The sequence below is a fragment of the Theropithecus gelada genome, chromosome 4 (genome assembly GCF_003255815.1).
Source record: "Theropithecus gelada isolate Dixy chromosome 4, Tgel_1.0, whole genome shotgun sequence".
NCBI lineage: Eukaryota > Metazoa > Chordata > Mammalia > Primates > Cercopithecidae > Theropithecus > Theropithecus gelada.
This window is the reverse complement of record NC_037671.1, coordinates 100,462,708-100,481,750: the sequence shown is the minus strand read 5'-3', so window position 1 is coordinate 100,481,750 and position 19,043 is coordinate 100,462,708. Positions and strand designations below refer to the sequence as shown.

The window sequence follows — 19,043 nt, the reverse complement described above, 5'->3', positions numbered from 1 at the left end:
CTTAGAAATGCATCATTAGGTGATTTAATCATTGTGTGAACATCACAGAGTGTACTTACCTTATAAGTACACCCAGAATGTTTTTATACCAAACCTAAATGGTATAGCCTACTATATACCTAGGCTATATGTTATAGCCAATTGCTCCTAGGCTGCAAACCTGTATAGTATGTTACTCTAGTGGATATGACAGGCAATCAGAACACAATGGTAAGTATTTGTGTATCTAAACATTTCTAAACAGAAAATATACAGCAAAAATATGGTATTATAATCTTATCGGATCATTGTTGCACATGCAGTCCATCACTGACTACAACACTATTAGGCAGAAATGAATGCAATGATATCTATACTTATTAACTACACACACACACACACACACACACACACACACACACACACACACACAATGTTTCAGGTAATAGAGATGTCTTAGAACTAAACATAAAACATTGAGAATTCCTTGAGGGCAATTTACTGTATCCCTCAAAGAAGTATACAGTACTTGTAAATTGTTCTCTAATGCATTTTCCTTGAGATTAATTGGTAACTTTTCCTTGTTTAATCATTTGATCTGGCCATGTCTTAAGAAGACATTCCTTTATTTCCTTTCAGAATTTTGCTTAGGAATTATCTGGGTGATGTTTAATTTTATATGTCAACTTGATGAGGCCTTGGGGTGCCCAGCCATTTGGTCAAACAATTTGGGTGTGTCTGTGAGGGTGTGCTGGTATGAAATAATCATCTGAATCAGTAAACCAGTAGATGGAGCAAAGCAGATTGCCCTCTGTAATGTGGGTGGATTTCATCCACTCAGTTGAATGCCTGAAAAGAGTGGAAAGACTGACCCTCCTAAGAAAAAAAGGGAATTCCTCCTGCCTCACTGCCTTCAAGCCTGGGTTTTATTTTTCCTTTTTTCTTCATGCCTTTGGGTTCAAAATGAAACACTGAATCTTCCTGGACCTCAAGTCTGCTGGTCTTCAGGCTAGAATTATACCACTGGGTCTCTAGCTTTCCAACTGCAGATCTTAGGACTTGTTAGCATCCACAATACCATAATAGGGTAAGCCAATTACTTATAATAAATATCCACATCTTCCTCTTCTCTCTCTCTCTCTTACTTCCTCCCTGCTGCGTGTGTATATGTGTGTTTTCTATTTTTCTGGAGAACTTTGACTAATATAATCTTTGATCTGAGCTCAAGACCTTAAAGGTTTCAGCGATCAAGGACAAAGATGTGCCTTTTGCTTTCATTTCAGTAAGAGAAAGAAGATCCACTTATTCTTCATAAAATGCAAGCAACAGACTGCAAAATCATTTGACTGCTTATTGCAGACCAAGTCAAGCCCATCCTCTATTTTCAATTGCTTTCCAGTGGCTACACATAGGAGTCTAAACCCTGTAACCTAAATATTAAAGCTCTGAAAAATCAAGGCCTTATCTATGCCCCTACAGTGCTAGCCCATTATCTGTCCCAACACTCATTTTCTTAATTTATTTCTAAATTCCTTTTCTTGTGCTGAGTATTCCACCAATGATACATTTCCCCCTTCTTTCTATCACACAATGTCTTCAGGCACCAGCCAGAATCCCATCTCTTCTGGAAAAACTTAAGCCCATAATAATCTCCTTTAAACAACTATTGTATATATTTTCTGTATCATACAATTGATACTTTAATATGTACATATCTTTTCTCTTTAATTGGATTACACAATCCTTAATAGCAGAAGCTAAGTCTTAGAATTCTGTTTTCCAAATGCCTGCCACATAATATATGCTCACTTTAATATTGTTGAATGAATGGATGCAGCAAAAACTTTGACACTGAGACAAGGAACAAGTAAGCAGGTATGCAAGAGGCTGATAGGGCTACACATTAAGGAAAAAAAAAAAAGAGAAAAGAGCAATAATCTATGAGATAATGTACTAGGAAAGAAAAGGCAAATAAAACAAAGTAGACACACTTCTAGGGGAGCTGCCAGAATTATTTCTAAAATGGATTCAAAGCACAGGGAGTCAGAGGCTACACCGAAAAAAAAAAAAAAAAAACAGCAAAATTCAGTTAAAAAAATCACTAGATTGGCAGCCAGGATAATCATGTTTTAGTACAAAATCTGACATTAATTGCAATTTAGAACAAGCTATTTAACTGTCCTTGACAATTCACCTCTAAACTTAGGACTCTAAGTGTGGTGACCTTTGAATTCCCCTTTAGTTTAGATAATCCAGGATTCTATAGTTTTCATTCATTTTGAGAGCTCCCATTTCATTTCTTCTGGGGAAGGAAGGACCTGAATGCATTAAAACCTATGATGAATTGAATGCAGGAAGCTTCAGAAAGTAAAGGGAGAGGTAAGAAAGGAAGGATTAAATGACAACATAAAATAGACCGAATAGCTATGAATATATTGAAATTTCAGAAGCAGAACACTTATTTAATATTTGTTTTGTTTCTTTGATCATGTTAGCTGAGCAATATTATCATTGTGCTAGGTCAAGGACTTAGACTGAGACTGAGCTGGAGACAGAAATGAGAGCTAGAGGCAACATCTTCCAAATTCTTGCTTTAGTTCAATAATAGAAAAGCAGTTAATTGATTGAAAAGGAGGTAAAAAGCATTAAAAATCATTTTGATTGGAGAAAGTGTCAATGTAAGAATATAATTTACATCTTATTTAAAATAAGCATTTATACTAAAAGATTTGGATTATTACAAGCAAAATACCAATTTACAAAGCATTGGGATGTCTGGCAGTAAATTTTAAAAAGACTGTGTATCAAATGTCATTTAACTTCTCTCTTTTCTCAGCCTCCCTTCCACACCTGTGCTAATCACTCAGCACTCCCTTAGGCACCCAGTATTTTCTTTCGTATCTGAGCATCTCTGTCACAGACAATATCGATCGATCCTAATAAACTCATCCTAACTCTACAGTCTTGAGACTATGTGTTTCCTCTTCCAGAATATACTTGTCTTAAAATAAGGCCATGGAACAGGGCAATACTTAACCAAAAAGAAAGACTGATAGAAGTACATGTATCAGTAGAAAAAATAACTAAAAGACATAACCTCCCCACCCTTTCAGATCTTCACAAATGGCCCTGCTCTCTAGTGACCTAACTTTCTACTAAATCCAGAAAATAATATTGTTTTTAGTTAAGAAAATAAAGAGTTTAAATTAACCTATAAGCAGAAACCTAAAAACCAAATGCTATATTTGAATGCTGCTATCTTTGAAGAGGATTATCAAAACCCAAATGCAAAAGTAAAATTAAAAATTAAAAAAAAAATCCTGCAGAAAAGTTTTTGCTGAGTCTCTTTTAACCTTCCCACTCCCTTTACCACAAATTAGTTTTATCAGTTAGGTAACTGTCACTTTGAAAAATACAAAAATATAACATAGTTGGCTTTAAGAGTGTGAGGTAAGAGACAAATAAACTTTACTTATTTGGTGATCAAAGAGATGTGAGGGAAGCAGGTGTGCCTTAGAGGAACTGTGGAATGTGAATGGGCCAGAGGGTAAAAATGGGACCACATCCCCCCTCACCTGCTATATGTTTTTGGTGTTTACAAATCTGAAGTTTAACAACATTTTTCAAAATTGCATACATAATATTTGGGAGATTTTTATACAAAAATTGGTTTCACGTTTTTCTAGAAATATCAAAGGAACTGACAACTCTGAGTAAGCAATGCCACATGGCAAGAAACAGGTGGAGTGAATTATCTCATATGTGACTGAGACTTGACTTTCACCTTGGGACTGATTGTACTTCAATGTTCCCAATGTTAAGCAGTGATCTACCCTTTCTTCAGGGGCAGAAGGGACTGGAATACATTGAAGTATAACAATCTGAATATAGAAGTTTCAGTAAGAAAAAAGGTCAGGATTTTAAAAACAACCTAAAATAGATCAAATACCTATTACTCTATTGAAACTGCAGGAAGAGAACATTCCTTTATTGTCTCTGTGGTTTCTCTACTACTGCCTAGCTTTCTTTATAAGAAAAAAATATCAATAATCAAATTTTAAAGAAAAGTCAAATTTTCTTTCAGTTTTAGAACACAGAGAATTTATCATCAACACTTACCCTTCAACACACTGTATATGCTCAAATAATTTTAAATGCCTTTTGTTTTTCAAATGAGAAAGATCTATAATTCCATTTATTAAATGAGCTCTTAAAAATGTTTTATTATTGAAACTTGGTCCTAAACCTAGGTTCACAGTATATGATAAAGATTTAAAGAAAGCTTATTTAATCTACATTAAATCTTGATAATGCATTAATGAGTCTTTTAAAGGGATAATTTTAATTCCACAATCTTCAACCATAAAGACTATATAGTGCTAATCTGCCTTGCCCTTTCAATTAAACTTGTTAAGGGCGTTCTATTTAGTCAGCACCCTGAATGGGCCATTAAAATTCTTGTTCTGTAAGAGTTGTGTTCAGTGCTCTGTTGTTTTAAATTCCATTAAATCCAAATGGTCTTTATCGCCCCATGACCACTGTGACTTCAATCAGCCAATTTAATTACCTTACAAAATTGTCAGCAGAAGCAGCAAAGAAAAACAGGAAGCCCTATGACGTTATCAGATTGAAATCTTCCTCTTTGGTGTTTAATCTAGACTAGTCAATAATGATGATGTGCACCTACTTCCTTCGCTTTCAGGGGTTTCTGACCTTACTTTTCATGCTAAGATTTAGAGTAGAAGATTCATTTGAAGCACTTCTAACACTTTGATAACTGGACTACAAATTGAAAGCCCTTTGAAGATAAATCTTCACTACCCAAATGAAAAACAATCAACACTTAAATTTCAATATATCATACCATGCTACTGAGGAAAATCAAGGATCTCCTGCAAGCCCTAAGTATTATGCATGCAGTAGATTAATAATTTAAGTATGTTACATTTTAAAGACAGTAAACTACTTTCTACTCTGATGTGCAAAAATGTGCATTGACAATTTCCAGCCAATAAATGTAACTGGGGCTACCATAACAAAGTCAAATCTTAAGAACTGAAGGACAAAGTTAAGTAATTTCTCTCACTGAACGTTAAATTTCTACCACAAAAGAGCAAGGCATTTTCTTTATCAGAAATTATGATAACTAAATGGTATGAAAGATTATGTCATTGTTATCATAGACAACACTTTATGTAATGGTGAGCAAACTTGAAAAGGTTCTGATAATCAATGATACACCATCTTTTGATCTATGGTATTTTCCTTCTTCGTGTGAGAGGCGTTCACATTAACTTCCTTGTGCTGAGTAAATGTTGAAAGAGTGTCATTTGAGAATTCAAGGAATGAACACACTGTAATGATCACTTGCATTAATCCAAAAAGCAAAGCTAGTCTGAAGAAATGTCTACTGACATATAAACCATGCTCGCTTCTGAAAGACAATCTCACAAAGCCAGAAAATGTGTTGAGTTTCATGTATCTGGGTAGAGAAAGCGTGCAATTTCTAGAAGACAAAAAGATCATTTTTCAAAGTCATTTTCTGAAATGATTGTGCCTCTGTTGATGGATCACATCAAGTTATTCTTTGAAGCTTTAAGAGTAAGTGAGAACTTATGAGAAAAACTGATTTTTTAAAAGTGTGGTCGTTGTGTTGGCGATTCTTGGAACGATTTCTCTCCCTTGCATTCCACAGCTCAGCTAAGCAGGTGTTCGGGCTTTATCTGTTGCAGATAGTAGCCGCTATTACTCCCCCATTCCCGCCTCCCAAGAGTCAATTTTCCTGCTTCCAGATGTAAGGCCACTCCTCCCTCCCGCCCACCTCACCTCTCAAAGGAGGAAAAATCTCTTTCAAAGAATTTGTAGAGTGGCGGCTTGTAAGCTCAGTCAATTCACTCTCACTTTTCGATGTTGCAGTACATCTGCTACTAATTATTGTATCTATGAGCAAATGGTATGCCCCGTAAAATAACGGGATTTCCATAGGAACCCTTTCTGTTCTCTCTCACGTTGTAGATTTTATCCAACAACGTATAGGCGGTCCCTTAAACTGGCAGTATTCACCTTCTGCGTGTACACAAGGAGGTGACTGTGTGCTGTCCCACAAACAGGTGGTCAGTGCGCAATGCCAAAGAGACCCCAGCGCGTCTGGGAGGGAAGACTTCTGCTGGGAAACCTTTAAGACAGCAGTTCCACCGGCTTGTTTAAGGGAAGACATGGCCTACCACATACTCAGCAATTCGGAAAGAAAACCTTGGAGATGGTGCCCAGGAGTCTAAGCTTGGGTTGATGTCTTTGCTACTGGAGCTGTAAACTCCAGTTCAGATGAAGATTTCGAATGACAACCTGACCTCGAAGATCGGAAACAAGTGATAGCTTGGGGAATGATTTCTTAAAGAAGATGTTTAAACATGCGAGGGCTCCTGAACGGTGAACCCAAGGCCAGCCCAGCAAAGCACACAGCCGGAGCAGGCTTCTGAGCTTCCTCGCACTTCCGTAGGTGCAGGGGTCGGTCAGTGCATCCCGGGAAGAGAAGGAGCGACTAAAGTAACAAAAGAAAGGTTCAAGTACCTCCGCTGCCGCAGTTCGGCTTAGAGGCCGAATTAGTCACACCCCCGCGGACGGAAGAGTCCCGCCTTCACCCTATCCAGCGGCGGGCGAGGCCGGGACGCAGCTGCGGAGAAACAAAGATGCCTCATTTACATACGCTGGGACGCGCTGGATGCCCTGTGCCCGCTGGGCCAGCGCTCTGGAGACGCCTGCCTGGGAGTGTCGCAGGCTCTGCGCCCAGAAAAGCCGGCCAGAGAACATCTGGCTCGACCTAGGGCAGGAGAACTGACTCTCTAAAATGCACCTTGCCCGCCGGGTGGGCACTCAGGAAAACCCTAGTTGTCCCAGCACAGGATCAAAGGCGGGGTAACAACCAAGACTCACTGCCAGGGGCTCTCCCGCCTGCCTAGAGGTGACCCTTGGCTGACCCTCAGGTCGCTGCCATAGGGCCTCGGGGCTGCACCCTAGGGTCGGCGATCCGTAATACCTTTTCTCAGAGATGTTTGCTGAGCGGCTGCAGGGGAGCAGGCCAGCCTGTGCAGTCAAGCGGGAGTCGGCTGGGGCTAGAGATTAAGGGGAAAACAGGACAGAGGCGCTCCTGGGTGTAACTGTAAAGTTTTCTTGAGCACTAGAGAGACGTCACTGTGCCAAAGTCTGAGGCTTGCATCTGGGGGGCGCATGTGTCTTGGTGCGCGCGCGCGCGTGTATCTATGTTTGAGTGTGTGTAAGAGAATGTGTGTGTGTATGTGTGTTTTATTGTGTGTGCCACACAGAGAGGGAGAGGGAAGCGCGGGGAAGAGGGCTGCGCACGCTGAAGATTGGCGGGGGAGGCTAGGGACGTGGCAAGGGTCCAGCACTCTAAGCGGGGGCTGCCCCTAGCCTCACAGGAGGTGACAGGAGGACTCTGGATCGAATCACAGTCCTAGTGGGAGCAAGAGGAAGGGTAACACAGAGCCTCCACTAGCCGGGAAGGGGGGCTGGGGTGGCCGCCTGGGCGGGCTCAGCCGTTGCCATAGCGCCGCGGCGGAGGCGCCTGGCGGCTGCCGGCGCCTAGCCACGCCAAGCGTGGGGGATGGAAGGGGCACTGGAAGCTGCCTCCCCCGCAGAGGCGGCGGGTCTCTCCAGCACTGGGGCAGCTGCTCCATTCCAAGGCACGGGGCCAGAGATGAGGCATTGGCTCGACTTTTGAGCCAAAGTTGAAAATAACCATTCTCAAGAGTGGCTTATACGTGCTCAACCAAACATCCAATCCACTCAGAAACATATTTACCCCAGAAGAAAATAAAACTCCCACCATTGCATCAAAATAGCCCCAACAGGGAAATGTTTCAGTAACAATGTACACAGCCCTTCTTCCCCACAACTCAGGTCAGAAATCGGAAGAAATGCATCTCCACGTGGAAGATGTTTGAAGTTAATAGAGAAAACAGCAGGTTATCTAGAAGCTGGACTGTTGGTTTAGGGTTATCAAGGGACTAGTGTGGAGATCTTTGCCTACTACCATATTTCTTAAAGACATTTTTAGTAAGCATTGGTCTAAGAAAGCTTGTTTGCGTGTAGGTATGTGTGTGTGCGTGTGTGTGCGTGTGTGTGAGAGACAGCTCTTTTGGAAAGCTGCTACGCACTCTGCTACAGTCGCCAAGATTTTTAATATGAAGATATGAAATGATCAGCGAATGTAACAATCTAATGATTCAGCAAATATTGTGCTGCAAGACCAGAGCGGCAATAATTAAATCCTTAGAGTATTGGTGGCAGTTTTCCGGCCCCAAGTCTTCTTTTTTCCATCTAGTCAGCAAACACACTTAGTAACGCACACTCATTCACAAACACACATCAGAATTCCTCAGGATTCCATCTACTTGGGATGAAATACTCCAAATATTGGGCAAAGTACCATACGGTAGCACTTACCATATTTGAAGCCTAACTGCTGAAAATACACACACACAAACACATGCACACACACCCGTGTGCGTACACACACATTTCCAACGATATAGATACCTGTTTAATTCTGTCCACAGAAACAGTCATTCCTGTGGATGCTTGTTGCTAAGAGCAACGTGCTTAAGTACCATCTAAAGGCATGAAAAAAGCATGAAAACTACTACAGTAGGGATCCAGCTATAACCCAGTGCCTCTTTTCTCATCAGCAGGCTTTTTGACTGTGGGCATCTGTATGAATGTGTGGTAGGGTGAGGTTCCCTTTTCGATACCTTGGTTCTACAAAGCCTAGGAGAGATCGTGAATTTTATCATTGGGGGGAAAACACACACACACACACACACACACACACACACACACACGGGAAAATGGGAAGACAGGAGATGCTGTTGGCATGATAGAAGATGCAGGCAATCACTCCTCAGTTTAAATTTGACTGAGTGACTTAATGTGTCTGCATTTATGTCAAAGACATATGCTCAGGATTACATGGTGTCCTGCACTCTTTGGTCTGAATCCACTTAAACTGTCAGAGGAAGTGCCTACAATGGGAGCATTTATCCTGTTGGCTTTCTCCTTTCTTCCTCTTATCTACTTTAGAGAACTTTTCCTGACTAGTTCTGCTCCTACTAAAACTCCTTTGGCCATCCAGAGCACCGGAGCGTCGCCCATGCTTCATTTATCCAAGCAATCACTCTGACCCTCTGACCAGGGTTTCCACTGGAATCCCACGTTTAGATTTTCCTCCAAGCTCCAAAGAAAACCTGATTCTCAGAAAAGCAATGCATTTCCATAAAAATAAAAAAAAAAAAGTAACTACCTAGCGTCTTTCATCTTGCCAGAGTGAAATAAAGATGCAGACTTAGTCACCCCTCCTTAAACAACTACTCTTCCCCACCGCCCCCAGATACTATCTTTCATTAATTAGTCCATAACGTCCAGAAAGCTGTGAGAGGGGGACTCAGCAAGTTGAAAGCAAAAACAAACAAAAAGCTGTTCTAATTTTGACGCTATTTCTTTCCAGCTAAGTAGCAGCCTCCCTGTGTTAAGTAGAACCTCGAATCTTACAACATTTTTTAAAGCTCTGCATCCCAGTAAGGGGACCAGGGACTGGAAAAGCGGTGAAAACAATCGAAAAGGCTCTCTGGCAAAATAAATGAAAAGGATTAGTACCTTTCATTTGCACGTGAGAACTGCCCTGGTCACTGGCAGAAGCGGACAGGCGCAACTCGCCAAAGAGTTACCGGGTGTTAACTCACCAGCCTCGCAAGCTGAGAGGCGTGCAGCCCCGGCGCGCACTTTCGCGCGGACAGCGCACCCCTGCAAGCTCGCAGGGCTCCGGGGGAGACAGGCACGAGTGGCGGCTGACCGTGCCTCCAGCGTCATCATCATCTCCTTGGCAAGCTACTGTGGGGAGGTAATGCAGAGACCACTACCAGACACTGGCCCTCCCTTCACCCTCCCGCGGCTAAAAATAAAAATAAAGAAGAGAATAAATGAAAGCACAAGGAGTTCTTTAAAAGCCCCAGGAGACGACAGAACAGTGAGCAGATCAGAATCCACGGAGCCCACTGCCAGGCAGAGCGAACCCGCCTGTTTACATCCGGCTGCCTCGGAGCGGATACCAGGCAACCGAGAGAGATGGGGAATCTTACCAAATCTTAATACATGTGTAGTTCCTTGAGAATATCCAATCCACAGTAAACAGAGCAGGAGTTTAACGGTGCGCCTGAAGACTGGATTACTTAGAACGGGGAAAATAATCTTCATGGTGTTTCTGTGCCCACACGCACGGCACCCACTTCCCCGATCTAGCGTTCGGCTCCCGGGTTCGGGCAGAAATAAGGATGCGTCGAGTGGTGACCGCAGACACGATCACGGCATGGTCACAGAGAGAGGAAGGAGTCTCCGCTTCCCAAACCCATTAGCAATCGCTGCATGTTCTTCACTCACTGCGCCAAGGAACAACCTTCCACTGCAAGGAATGGTGGGACATCCATGTTAGTCGGAGAGCATCCGGGAGAAATCCAGCACGCACACCCACAATGTCCGGCCGCGCGAGCCTGTGGAAGCAGAGGAGGAGGGAAATCAATAGGAAATCCAGCCTTGGTAACGGACGAGATGTCGATAGCAAGCCACAGCCCGACACAAAAGGCGCTTTGCTGGCAAGGGTTTTGCCAGGCCCTATTCTACTGCACTGCTGCACAGCTTCTGACGTGAAGCCAAGATTAAGTGAGAAAGATTGAGATAGCTGCTCTCCTCTTAAGGCTCCCGGCCAGTGAGCTCCCCAATATCTATTATGCAACCGATCTGACAGTCCGCCTTGAGTTGCAAGAAAGAAGTCGATTTATTTATGTAGAGGACATTGCTTTTATTTTCAATAAGTCTTTGCTGAGAGAATGACTGGTGTATGTAAGCGGGCTTCTTATAATCAATTGATGAATTTCAGTAAATTACTAGCTAAATCAAAGTCAGTTTTTCTGGCAACTGTAAAAAAGAAAGTGATCTAAGACGGAGGGATTTACTGCAAATCTAACTTGTGGTTAGGTTGAAAGAGTCTTATTTATACTTTTTTGTTTGTTTGTTTGTTTTGGCCAGGAATGAATATAGATTGGAATGCAATTGGAGAGGTAAACCCACTCTTTAAAAACTTGACTGGGGTATTCCTTGATTGCTACTCAGAAGTAGAAATTTCTTCAGTGAACTTTTATGGGAAAAATATCAAATTAAAATGGAGAAATTACATTTTCCACCCATTTTTTAAGCTCAAAGAAAATAATTGTGTGAATATAAAAACAATGATGTTTGAATTGGTGCAGCAAACTCTAAAGCCTTCAATAATTTACTCCCAAATTTCTTTGCATTTTGATTTTTTGAACATTCTTTTTACTAAAGAGGCAGAATATGAGATCATAGCTTGAGCGACATTGAGTGTTATAGACTCCTCTAAAACTGTCTTATCATTTGCTAGTTTTCTGGTGGAAATATTTAGAGTCACCAGGTAGTAACTCTCTTGGCTTTCATTAGGAGTTTATTCAAGAAATAAAGTACAGAAATAGAATTTCTTTCAACATAAAAATACATTTTTATTATTAAAATAGGTAATATGCTGTCTACTTATTAAACATATGCAATGCTGATATTTTACACTAAGTGAAACTAACATGTATAATAAATATATCATTGTCAACATTTTTAAATGATTAAACATCACAAAAGGCAAACTGTTAGACCTATATCTTATAATTAATCTATTTTTCATAACCAACTAACAGGGCATAGGTTAAATTTTACCAAAAAAAATACTATTTGAAGGCTAATTTTTAAATAAGGAGTGATATGAGTGATATGAATATTTGACTGGTTATTTTTCCTCCAAACAGCAAAAAACACTATAATGTTTTCATTTCATTAAAGTGATTTTTTAACTTAAATTTTCTTAAGATATTATAAGGTGCTGATTTAAAGAGAAATCTACATTTTGCAAAGGCATTAAGTGGCATTGATTTTTTTTTAAGATGGAGGCAATAACAGCAGTGTCAAAAATAAGTATCATGAATGGCTAGTTCTGCAGTCTAGCAGGCAATTCAATCAAATAATTCGACTATTTGAGCACCTTAAAAGGAACACCTAGTGCTAAAACCAAGGATATCTAGCGACTCCTTCAGTTCATGTTTAAAATCTCTCTTATAAAACACATACACAGCCCAACATGTTCTGCCTTGTATTTGCTGTCTCATTTATTCCATTCTGTTTGTTCATTTTCTTTTTGATCCTAGCAGAGATAATAATGACTGCCAGGGGAAAAAAATAATTCTTTGCATTTTTATCTGCCAATATAACTGATATCTACTGCCTGAAAATAGCATTTTTTATTGTGACTAATCAAAATACTGAAATTTCGCAGTGTAGCTGGCATTTATTGGAACCTGAGAAAACAAAATGTACCATATCTCTTTGTTCATGTATTCCGTTAATATAATGACATTTTACATTATGGTCGCAACTTTTCCACTTGAAACTAGCATTCTAAAATATTTATTTTGGGGGGTTTATTTGGATGTCTAGTTGGAAAAGTGAAAGATCAAACTTCTATATTCGCGAAGTTATTACACAATAAATTAAACAGTTAAAAGACTGTATTTTTTTTACTATTAATTGATTCCCAGATAACCAATTTTGCACATATGGTAAATTAGATTCATTTACATCCATTAACTCAGTTGAAAGGCTTTAACACAACAGATAGCAATTCCACCTGTCCAATTGAACTTCTACAAGACTGGAGACGACCTTTCTTCAGTACCACGGACAGCGCTCCTGGCATTATTTATTCTGGAGTAGTACATTGAAAGTAGTACAATAAATGACTAACATGATATTTGAGTGACAATGTGCAAATTTCTACTACACAGAGTAAAGGAATTGGAATTATTGCATTGTTCACATTATCAAGAGGACTATTTTATCAACTATGTTGTATTTTTCAGTGCAACTAACTGGGATTGCTTGATAAGCCCAAGATGTAGTCATCTTTTTTTTGTAATAAGGCATATTATTAAAAAAACCACATATTAATTGTGAGTTTCCTCATGAACACTGAACTACTTGTTTGTCAGTACAAAAAAAATTGCCAGAAAGACCACAATTCAGAATGCCAAATAACATGCTGTCAATATTCAGTGGCTAAAGACATTTTTTAAATGTACAATTAGTTATCACTTTCAATTCTCCACCTCCAGATTTCCATCTGTTACTAGGGTAATTAGATTAATTCTTGTTCTTTCTCATTAAACTCACTCACTTCCTAGGGGGAAAATGCTAAATTTACCTGGCTATACTACAATAAAATGATTTGGTGGCATAGTTGATGCCTTAAGGTGTGGCAATTTTGAAGTTATTACAATTTCTCCCCAATACTGATACCACACATCATAGTTCTGAGGTTATATAAAGGACGAATAAATTCCTTATACAGTATTTCACTGACTAGATTTAACCCTTTTAAAAATTGTGTCAGTTCTGTAATTTGCTCCTTCCTTAAAGGAAAAAGAAAACCACTGCTATTGGATATCAGGCAATTATATATACTAAGTAACAGTAAGATTTATATATTTTATTCTATGGTCTCATTTTTTCCCTCATTTTAACCATATGGCACTCTTTATTTCTAGGAGCCAAAGCTCTGTAGGTTCCAAGGTCAAAGCAGAGATAACAAACTGCAAATACACACATACATGCACACACAGAGAGAAGCTGTGTTTAGAAGTATACTTCAAAAAAAAAAATCATAGAAGACTAACACAAATATCAAACCTATGATATATTGACAAAGAAGAAAATGCATATCACATCAACGTAAAGCTTCTTCCAACAACAATAACAACAAAAACCTCTAGCTTCATCTTTCACTATATTTTTATAGTTGCGTATACTAATGACCTCTTATTCTTGGGCACTATTACTTGAGAAGCAATTTTAGTTTCCTATTCTACCAGTGAAAATGAATCTTATTCTAGTTAGCTGCCACCTGCTGGGGTATGAGGAAATGTGTAATAATCTTTATAGCACAACATTTAAAAAGACAATGCCTATACCTTTTGCTGGAAACAGCAAATACATATCCCAAAACAACCTGAATTTCAAAGATGTTTCAAAGGTTCTTACACACCATAGTTATATTTAAATTTTTCACATGGAATTCTTACTAAGGATTCTACTTGACTTGTCACAGAAGTCCTGCTGTTACGTGACATTTGAGAAACCTCATCTTATAGTAACACTTAACCTATTATTCCATCAAAGTGGCCTGTTGCACTGCAACTTAGCTAAAATAAACAGCGTGTTTATATACGGCAATAAAGATCTCAGAGAATAAAGTCAGGACGGAATCAGGTTTCAGTTGAAATCACACTGTTGCATACTTGCAACTCACTCTTCTTAACTATGCATGCTTTGGTATCCCTTATGATTCTGAACACATTATCCGTTCCACCAACATTCTGTTGCACTGATGATTAATGACATTTAGAGTTTTGATTAATTTTTAGATACTAAAATAATTGTCTTAATTAAGAAATTGAAGTGGAATAAATTTACGTATCCCAGAACTTTATTTATTTTTTTTTAATTTCAGCCTGTGTGATCTTCAATGGGTTTAAATAGGAGAAAACAAACAGATAAGACTTCCAAACATTGCTCAATTCTCTATCACATTCCTCTTGTGCATTTCAATTTTTTGTTGTTTGTTTGACTCAAAAGTTTTTAAGGCCACTGGAAGTTGATAGGCTGTCTTGGTGATTACAGGAATAGACTCGATAAAGTTAGAAAGTAATGAACTAAGACAAATCAAGATTGAAACACAATTGCATTTCCTCCAGCAACTAAACTGACTAATTAAGACTCAAATGAACCAATCATCTCTCGTGAAATGAAAATAATCATCAATCCATAAGATAATTTCTGATGACAGAATACTTACAGTATGAAGATGAATAAATGATAGAAGATAATCTGTGCATTACCAAAAGACTAGTAGTAGTAAGTTTTCTAATATTCCCCTTTGCTTAAATTGGAAATCATTATCTAAGGAGCCTCAGCTCGGTCGTGTTGTTTGGTAAAGAAACTCTGTCTCCTTAAAGGTAAAAATATCAGAGGATGTGGTTCGTTAAAAGTTCTTGAGGTTTATGATCCACCCTGGTAACACTGCCCCCTCCTTACCCTAATGGGAGGCCCTCCAAGTTTTTTCAGAAGCTCTTAATACGGGTACCGGTAAAAATAAATGTACTTCCTCAGCGCAGAACTAAGGAGTAGGGTTAATGGAAGGATGGGTGGACAGAAGGAGGGATGGGGAGTTCGTCAGACCCGCAGGCAGACACACAGTTTCTTGCCATCTGTCTCATTCTCTTCGCCTCGCGTGAGTCCCCGTAGCCGAGGCCACTTCCTGACACGTCCACTTATTAAATCATTTTATGTGGAGAACATAGGCGACTGCAGCCAACAGAGCCACTTGCATGCTTGACGGGAATTGGCTGAGACAAGCCCGACAAAGACACTCGCAGTGAATCGGTCCAGCGGATGCCCCGAGCACACTGAGGTCCGCAGCGCTGCTGTTTGCCTTCTTCCTTCTCTCCAGGTGGAAAATGCCCCTCGCCCACCCGCAGTCCCTCCCGTCCTCTTGAAAACAAACACCCTGTGAAGGAGCCCGGAGTGCAGCCCACCGCCGGGTAGTCCTTACCTGGCGCTAGGGGTGAGGTGGGTGGGGAGGGGGTGGGGTGGTCCTCGGGGAGGAGCAGCCGGAGGAGGTCGGGCGGAAAGTCCCCGGCTCCCAGACCGACCAGCGCAGCCGCCGGCGCCGAGCGCGAGTGACGGCAAAGGCGAAGACGGTGACCGAGGAGCAGCAGCGGCGGCGGCGGCGGCGGCAGAGGCAGAGACAGACACGCCTCCTGGCGGGGGTTCCTCGCCTCTTGGTTTAAAGGCGCCGCGCTCCTTTCCCCGCGGCCCCTGCACGCCCCTGGCCACAGCGGCTACTCGGGGATACCTCCCACTCCTGGACCACAGGAGCTAGAGCGAGAGAATTCCTGGTGTCCCTAGACTTGGATGTTACGATGCCTCCGGCTGGACTTCGCTCCCTTAGCGCACACCCGCCTCTTGGGATGGGGAGACTAAGGCCGAGAAGCTCTGTCAGGGAGTGAGTGATGCAAAGCGCCGAGGAATTTGCCTAGCCTTGGGTGGTAACACATACAAGGAGCCCAAACACATTTGCTTCTGGGTGATGGCTTTTATACCTCTCCGAAACCATAGCAACGAAACTTCTCCACTGCCAGGGCTTGGAGGGCAGCTGGTAGTCTCCAAAGTGGACCTCTTAGTCCAACTACGGTCATTTCCCTTTGAGGTTTGCAAGAAAGATCTTGATCTGCGCACCCTCCCACCCCGACCTCCAGCGCACACAGCAAACGCGCTCTGGTAGCGCTGCTGCCGGTATTCCCTCAGATGCCGGGAGTCACAGTGCCCTGCTACCTGCCACCATTGCTAACAGATGCCTGGAAACGGACTTTTCCTGAGTGTCAGGAAGTCGGCGCAATGTCTCTGTGTATGTCTGGCGCCTTAAATAGCAGACCCTCCTCTCCCCACCAAACTCCCGCCCAGGTACAGCAACTCTCAACCTAACTAGTGGGCGCCGAACCTTAGGTCGCAGACTCCAAGATTGGAGAGAGGAGTCTGGGGAGCAGCCCTGGTTTGGCGGTCACCCGTCCAAGTTTTCGGGAGGACTCTTTTAAAGGCCAGAGATGGGGAGGGGCACCTGAGTCCCTGAGTATTCCCGCAGCTTGGCTTCCCGGGAGGGGCTGGAGGCGGTGAGCGCACCAGGCTCTCCCTGCTTCTCCGTGGAAACGATTAGCTTCTGCAAACAATCCCTGAGTTCCGCTCCTCTGGGTCGGAAAAGTCAACATCTATTCAATACCGTTGCTATTTTATCCTCAGCCCTACAATATTAACAGGAGCTGAGTTTAGCAGTTTCCCCCAGAGGAAGTTGGGAGCTGAGATTCGCGAGGAGATTTGAGTGAGACTAAGCGGGAACAGGCCAGGCGCACTGGACTCAGGAGACCATTTCAAACGGGTTGTATAAAGAAGGGGCCAGTTGGGATTCCACGGCTGTGCAGTCCCCTAGCAGTTCCAATTCCTGGTGGCTCTCCACTATCTATCTAATTCCGAGGTCCGGGAAGTAGAGAGGCTCTGAGTCCCCAGGGACCAGTTGTCTGAGCTGCAGACCAGAACTTGCCCTTTTGCTTCCTCCTTCACTGCAGCCCTAGTAGAGCTAAGCCCTCGCCGGACCCTGGCACAGCAGGGTCATGTTCCACACCCTGAGGCTAGCGCCTGGCTCTGAATAGCTCTGAAACACAGAAATTCAGTCCTGCCAAAACCGCCAGTCTTTCCCTCTTGATCACCACCCAGGACGCTCTGCGCCCCGGTCCCCACAACACGCCTACTGAGCGCATTCTTGGGTGGGGCAGGGTGGGGGTAGGGGGACTGGGGGCTTATGTTAAGGAGAGATGCGTTAGTGGCAATGGAGAGTCCGTTAGTCATTTGAAGATCCCAGGGGTGGCTGGGAGGTTCCCGTAATTAAGTCAACAGCAGCCTTGTTCTACCCAGTAAATAAATAGTCAATGACTCTATTGTGCATCCTGGAGCGGGCAGCACAGACGCGTGACCGGTTCTGGGCGCCTGGGCTCCAGCTGCTGTGACCTGCAGCCTAATGGGACCTCGAGGCACAGCCGAGTTTGGGCCAGACTCCGAAAAAATTCCCCATTCTGTCCCATTCCCCCATGGGAGTAAAGGAAGACAACTTGTCTACTGGCTAAAGGCGCTCTCCTTGTCATGATTACATCCACCCACTTCCAGGGAGAAAGGAGCAAAACACCAGCACGAGCAGATTCCAGTGGAAATCCCTGAGTGAAGGCACCCAGCTCTTTTGTGATAACTGTGAGGGTGTAGAACAGAGTATGTCTAATTTGACATTATGTGTTTAGCGTAGTGTCTGGTATGCAGTAGGCGCTGGATAAAGAATGGTACTGGGATAGACCTTCCGCTTGCCACACTGTTGCCCCAGGCCCACTTTGTACTTGGAAAAGGAGAGGCTTACTAACAACTTCTGTTAGTACTGTGTATGATTTGAGAGCCGTGTCATGAATCTAGTTTTTTTGAAGCAAACAGGACACACTTGTAAAGACAGAAATAACAAGTCCTAACAACAGCATAGGAGAAAAGGGAGAGAGCTGGGAGTGTAGAACAAATCAAAATTATGCGTGCTGTGACAAATTAATTTGTTCAATAGCAAAATATTATCTAGATTCCAATGAGAAAAACAGACTAACAAGGGAGCATTAGATACTACACAATCTATTTAACCCTTCAAAAATAATCCAATGCTATAAAGAGATATTTCTCATAATTTATTTTAGGATTTAGGAAGTTAAACATTTAAGGAATGAGATCTCAAGTAACTTCTGAGGCAACCATGAAGCTTTTTTCTTTCTATTTCCAGTCACCCTTAAGATTTAGTCTTCTAAAATTTAGAAGGTTGCTAAGTCTTTCAGCTACAGTCTTATACAGGAACCACATCCCCACTCTCTCTTGCCCAGCTCCCAGCCTCTCTTTCTTCCCTCTCAAAGTGCTCTTAGAACATTAGCAGCTCAAGACTTCAATTTCTGAAGACACAGCAAAGACAAATCTGAATTCAAGCTAACCACCAGGATGTGTTTGTTTGTTTTGGCTTGATTTTGTTGAACTGAATGTAAAATTGAAAAGTATTATTTTGGATCATCTCATTCAACACCTTCATTTCATAGGTGGTAAAAAACAAAGTGAGAGAAAAGGAGTGACATACTCAGGATGTGGCAGAACTGAGACTGCCTTCTAGCTGTGCAGAGCAGGATCAGGCTATCTCTTGTAATCTCTTTCAAAACTTAAACTCATATGAAGTCAAGACTTAAAGACATTTCAAGGAAATCTACTCTAGTTCAGTTTTCACAGACCTTTCTCTCATCTGAAAACAAAATGAACACATGTGC

At 41.8% G+C, this 19,043-nt stretch overlaps 1 protein-coding gene across 6 annotated transcripts in view; it reads right to left on the bottom strand.

Moving 5' to 3' along the window:
• The window catches only part of GRIK2 (glutamate ionotropic receptor kainate type subunit 2), a 705,435-nt gene extending 689,594 nt beyond the window's left edge, over positions 1-15,841 (bottom strand). For 5 of the 6 annotated variants that reach the window (XM_025382120.1, XM_025382119.1, XM_025382117.1 and 2 more), the window contains exon 1: positions 10,131-10,936. In XM_025382120.1, the coding sequence (XP_025237905.1) occupies positions 10,131-10,245 (115 nt within the window). In that variant the 5' untranslated portion in view covers positions 10,246-10,936. Of the gene's footprint in view, positions 1-10,130; positions 10,937-15,712 lie in introns of those variants that run through there. The other variant, XM_025382118.1, reaches the window with a different exon arrangement.
• Between the last annotated feature and the right edge of the window lie 3,202 nt (positions 15,842-19,043).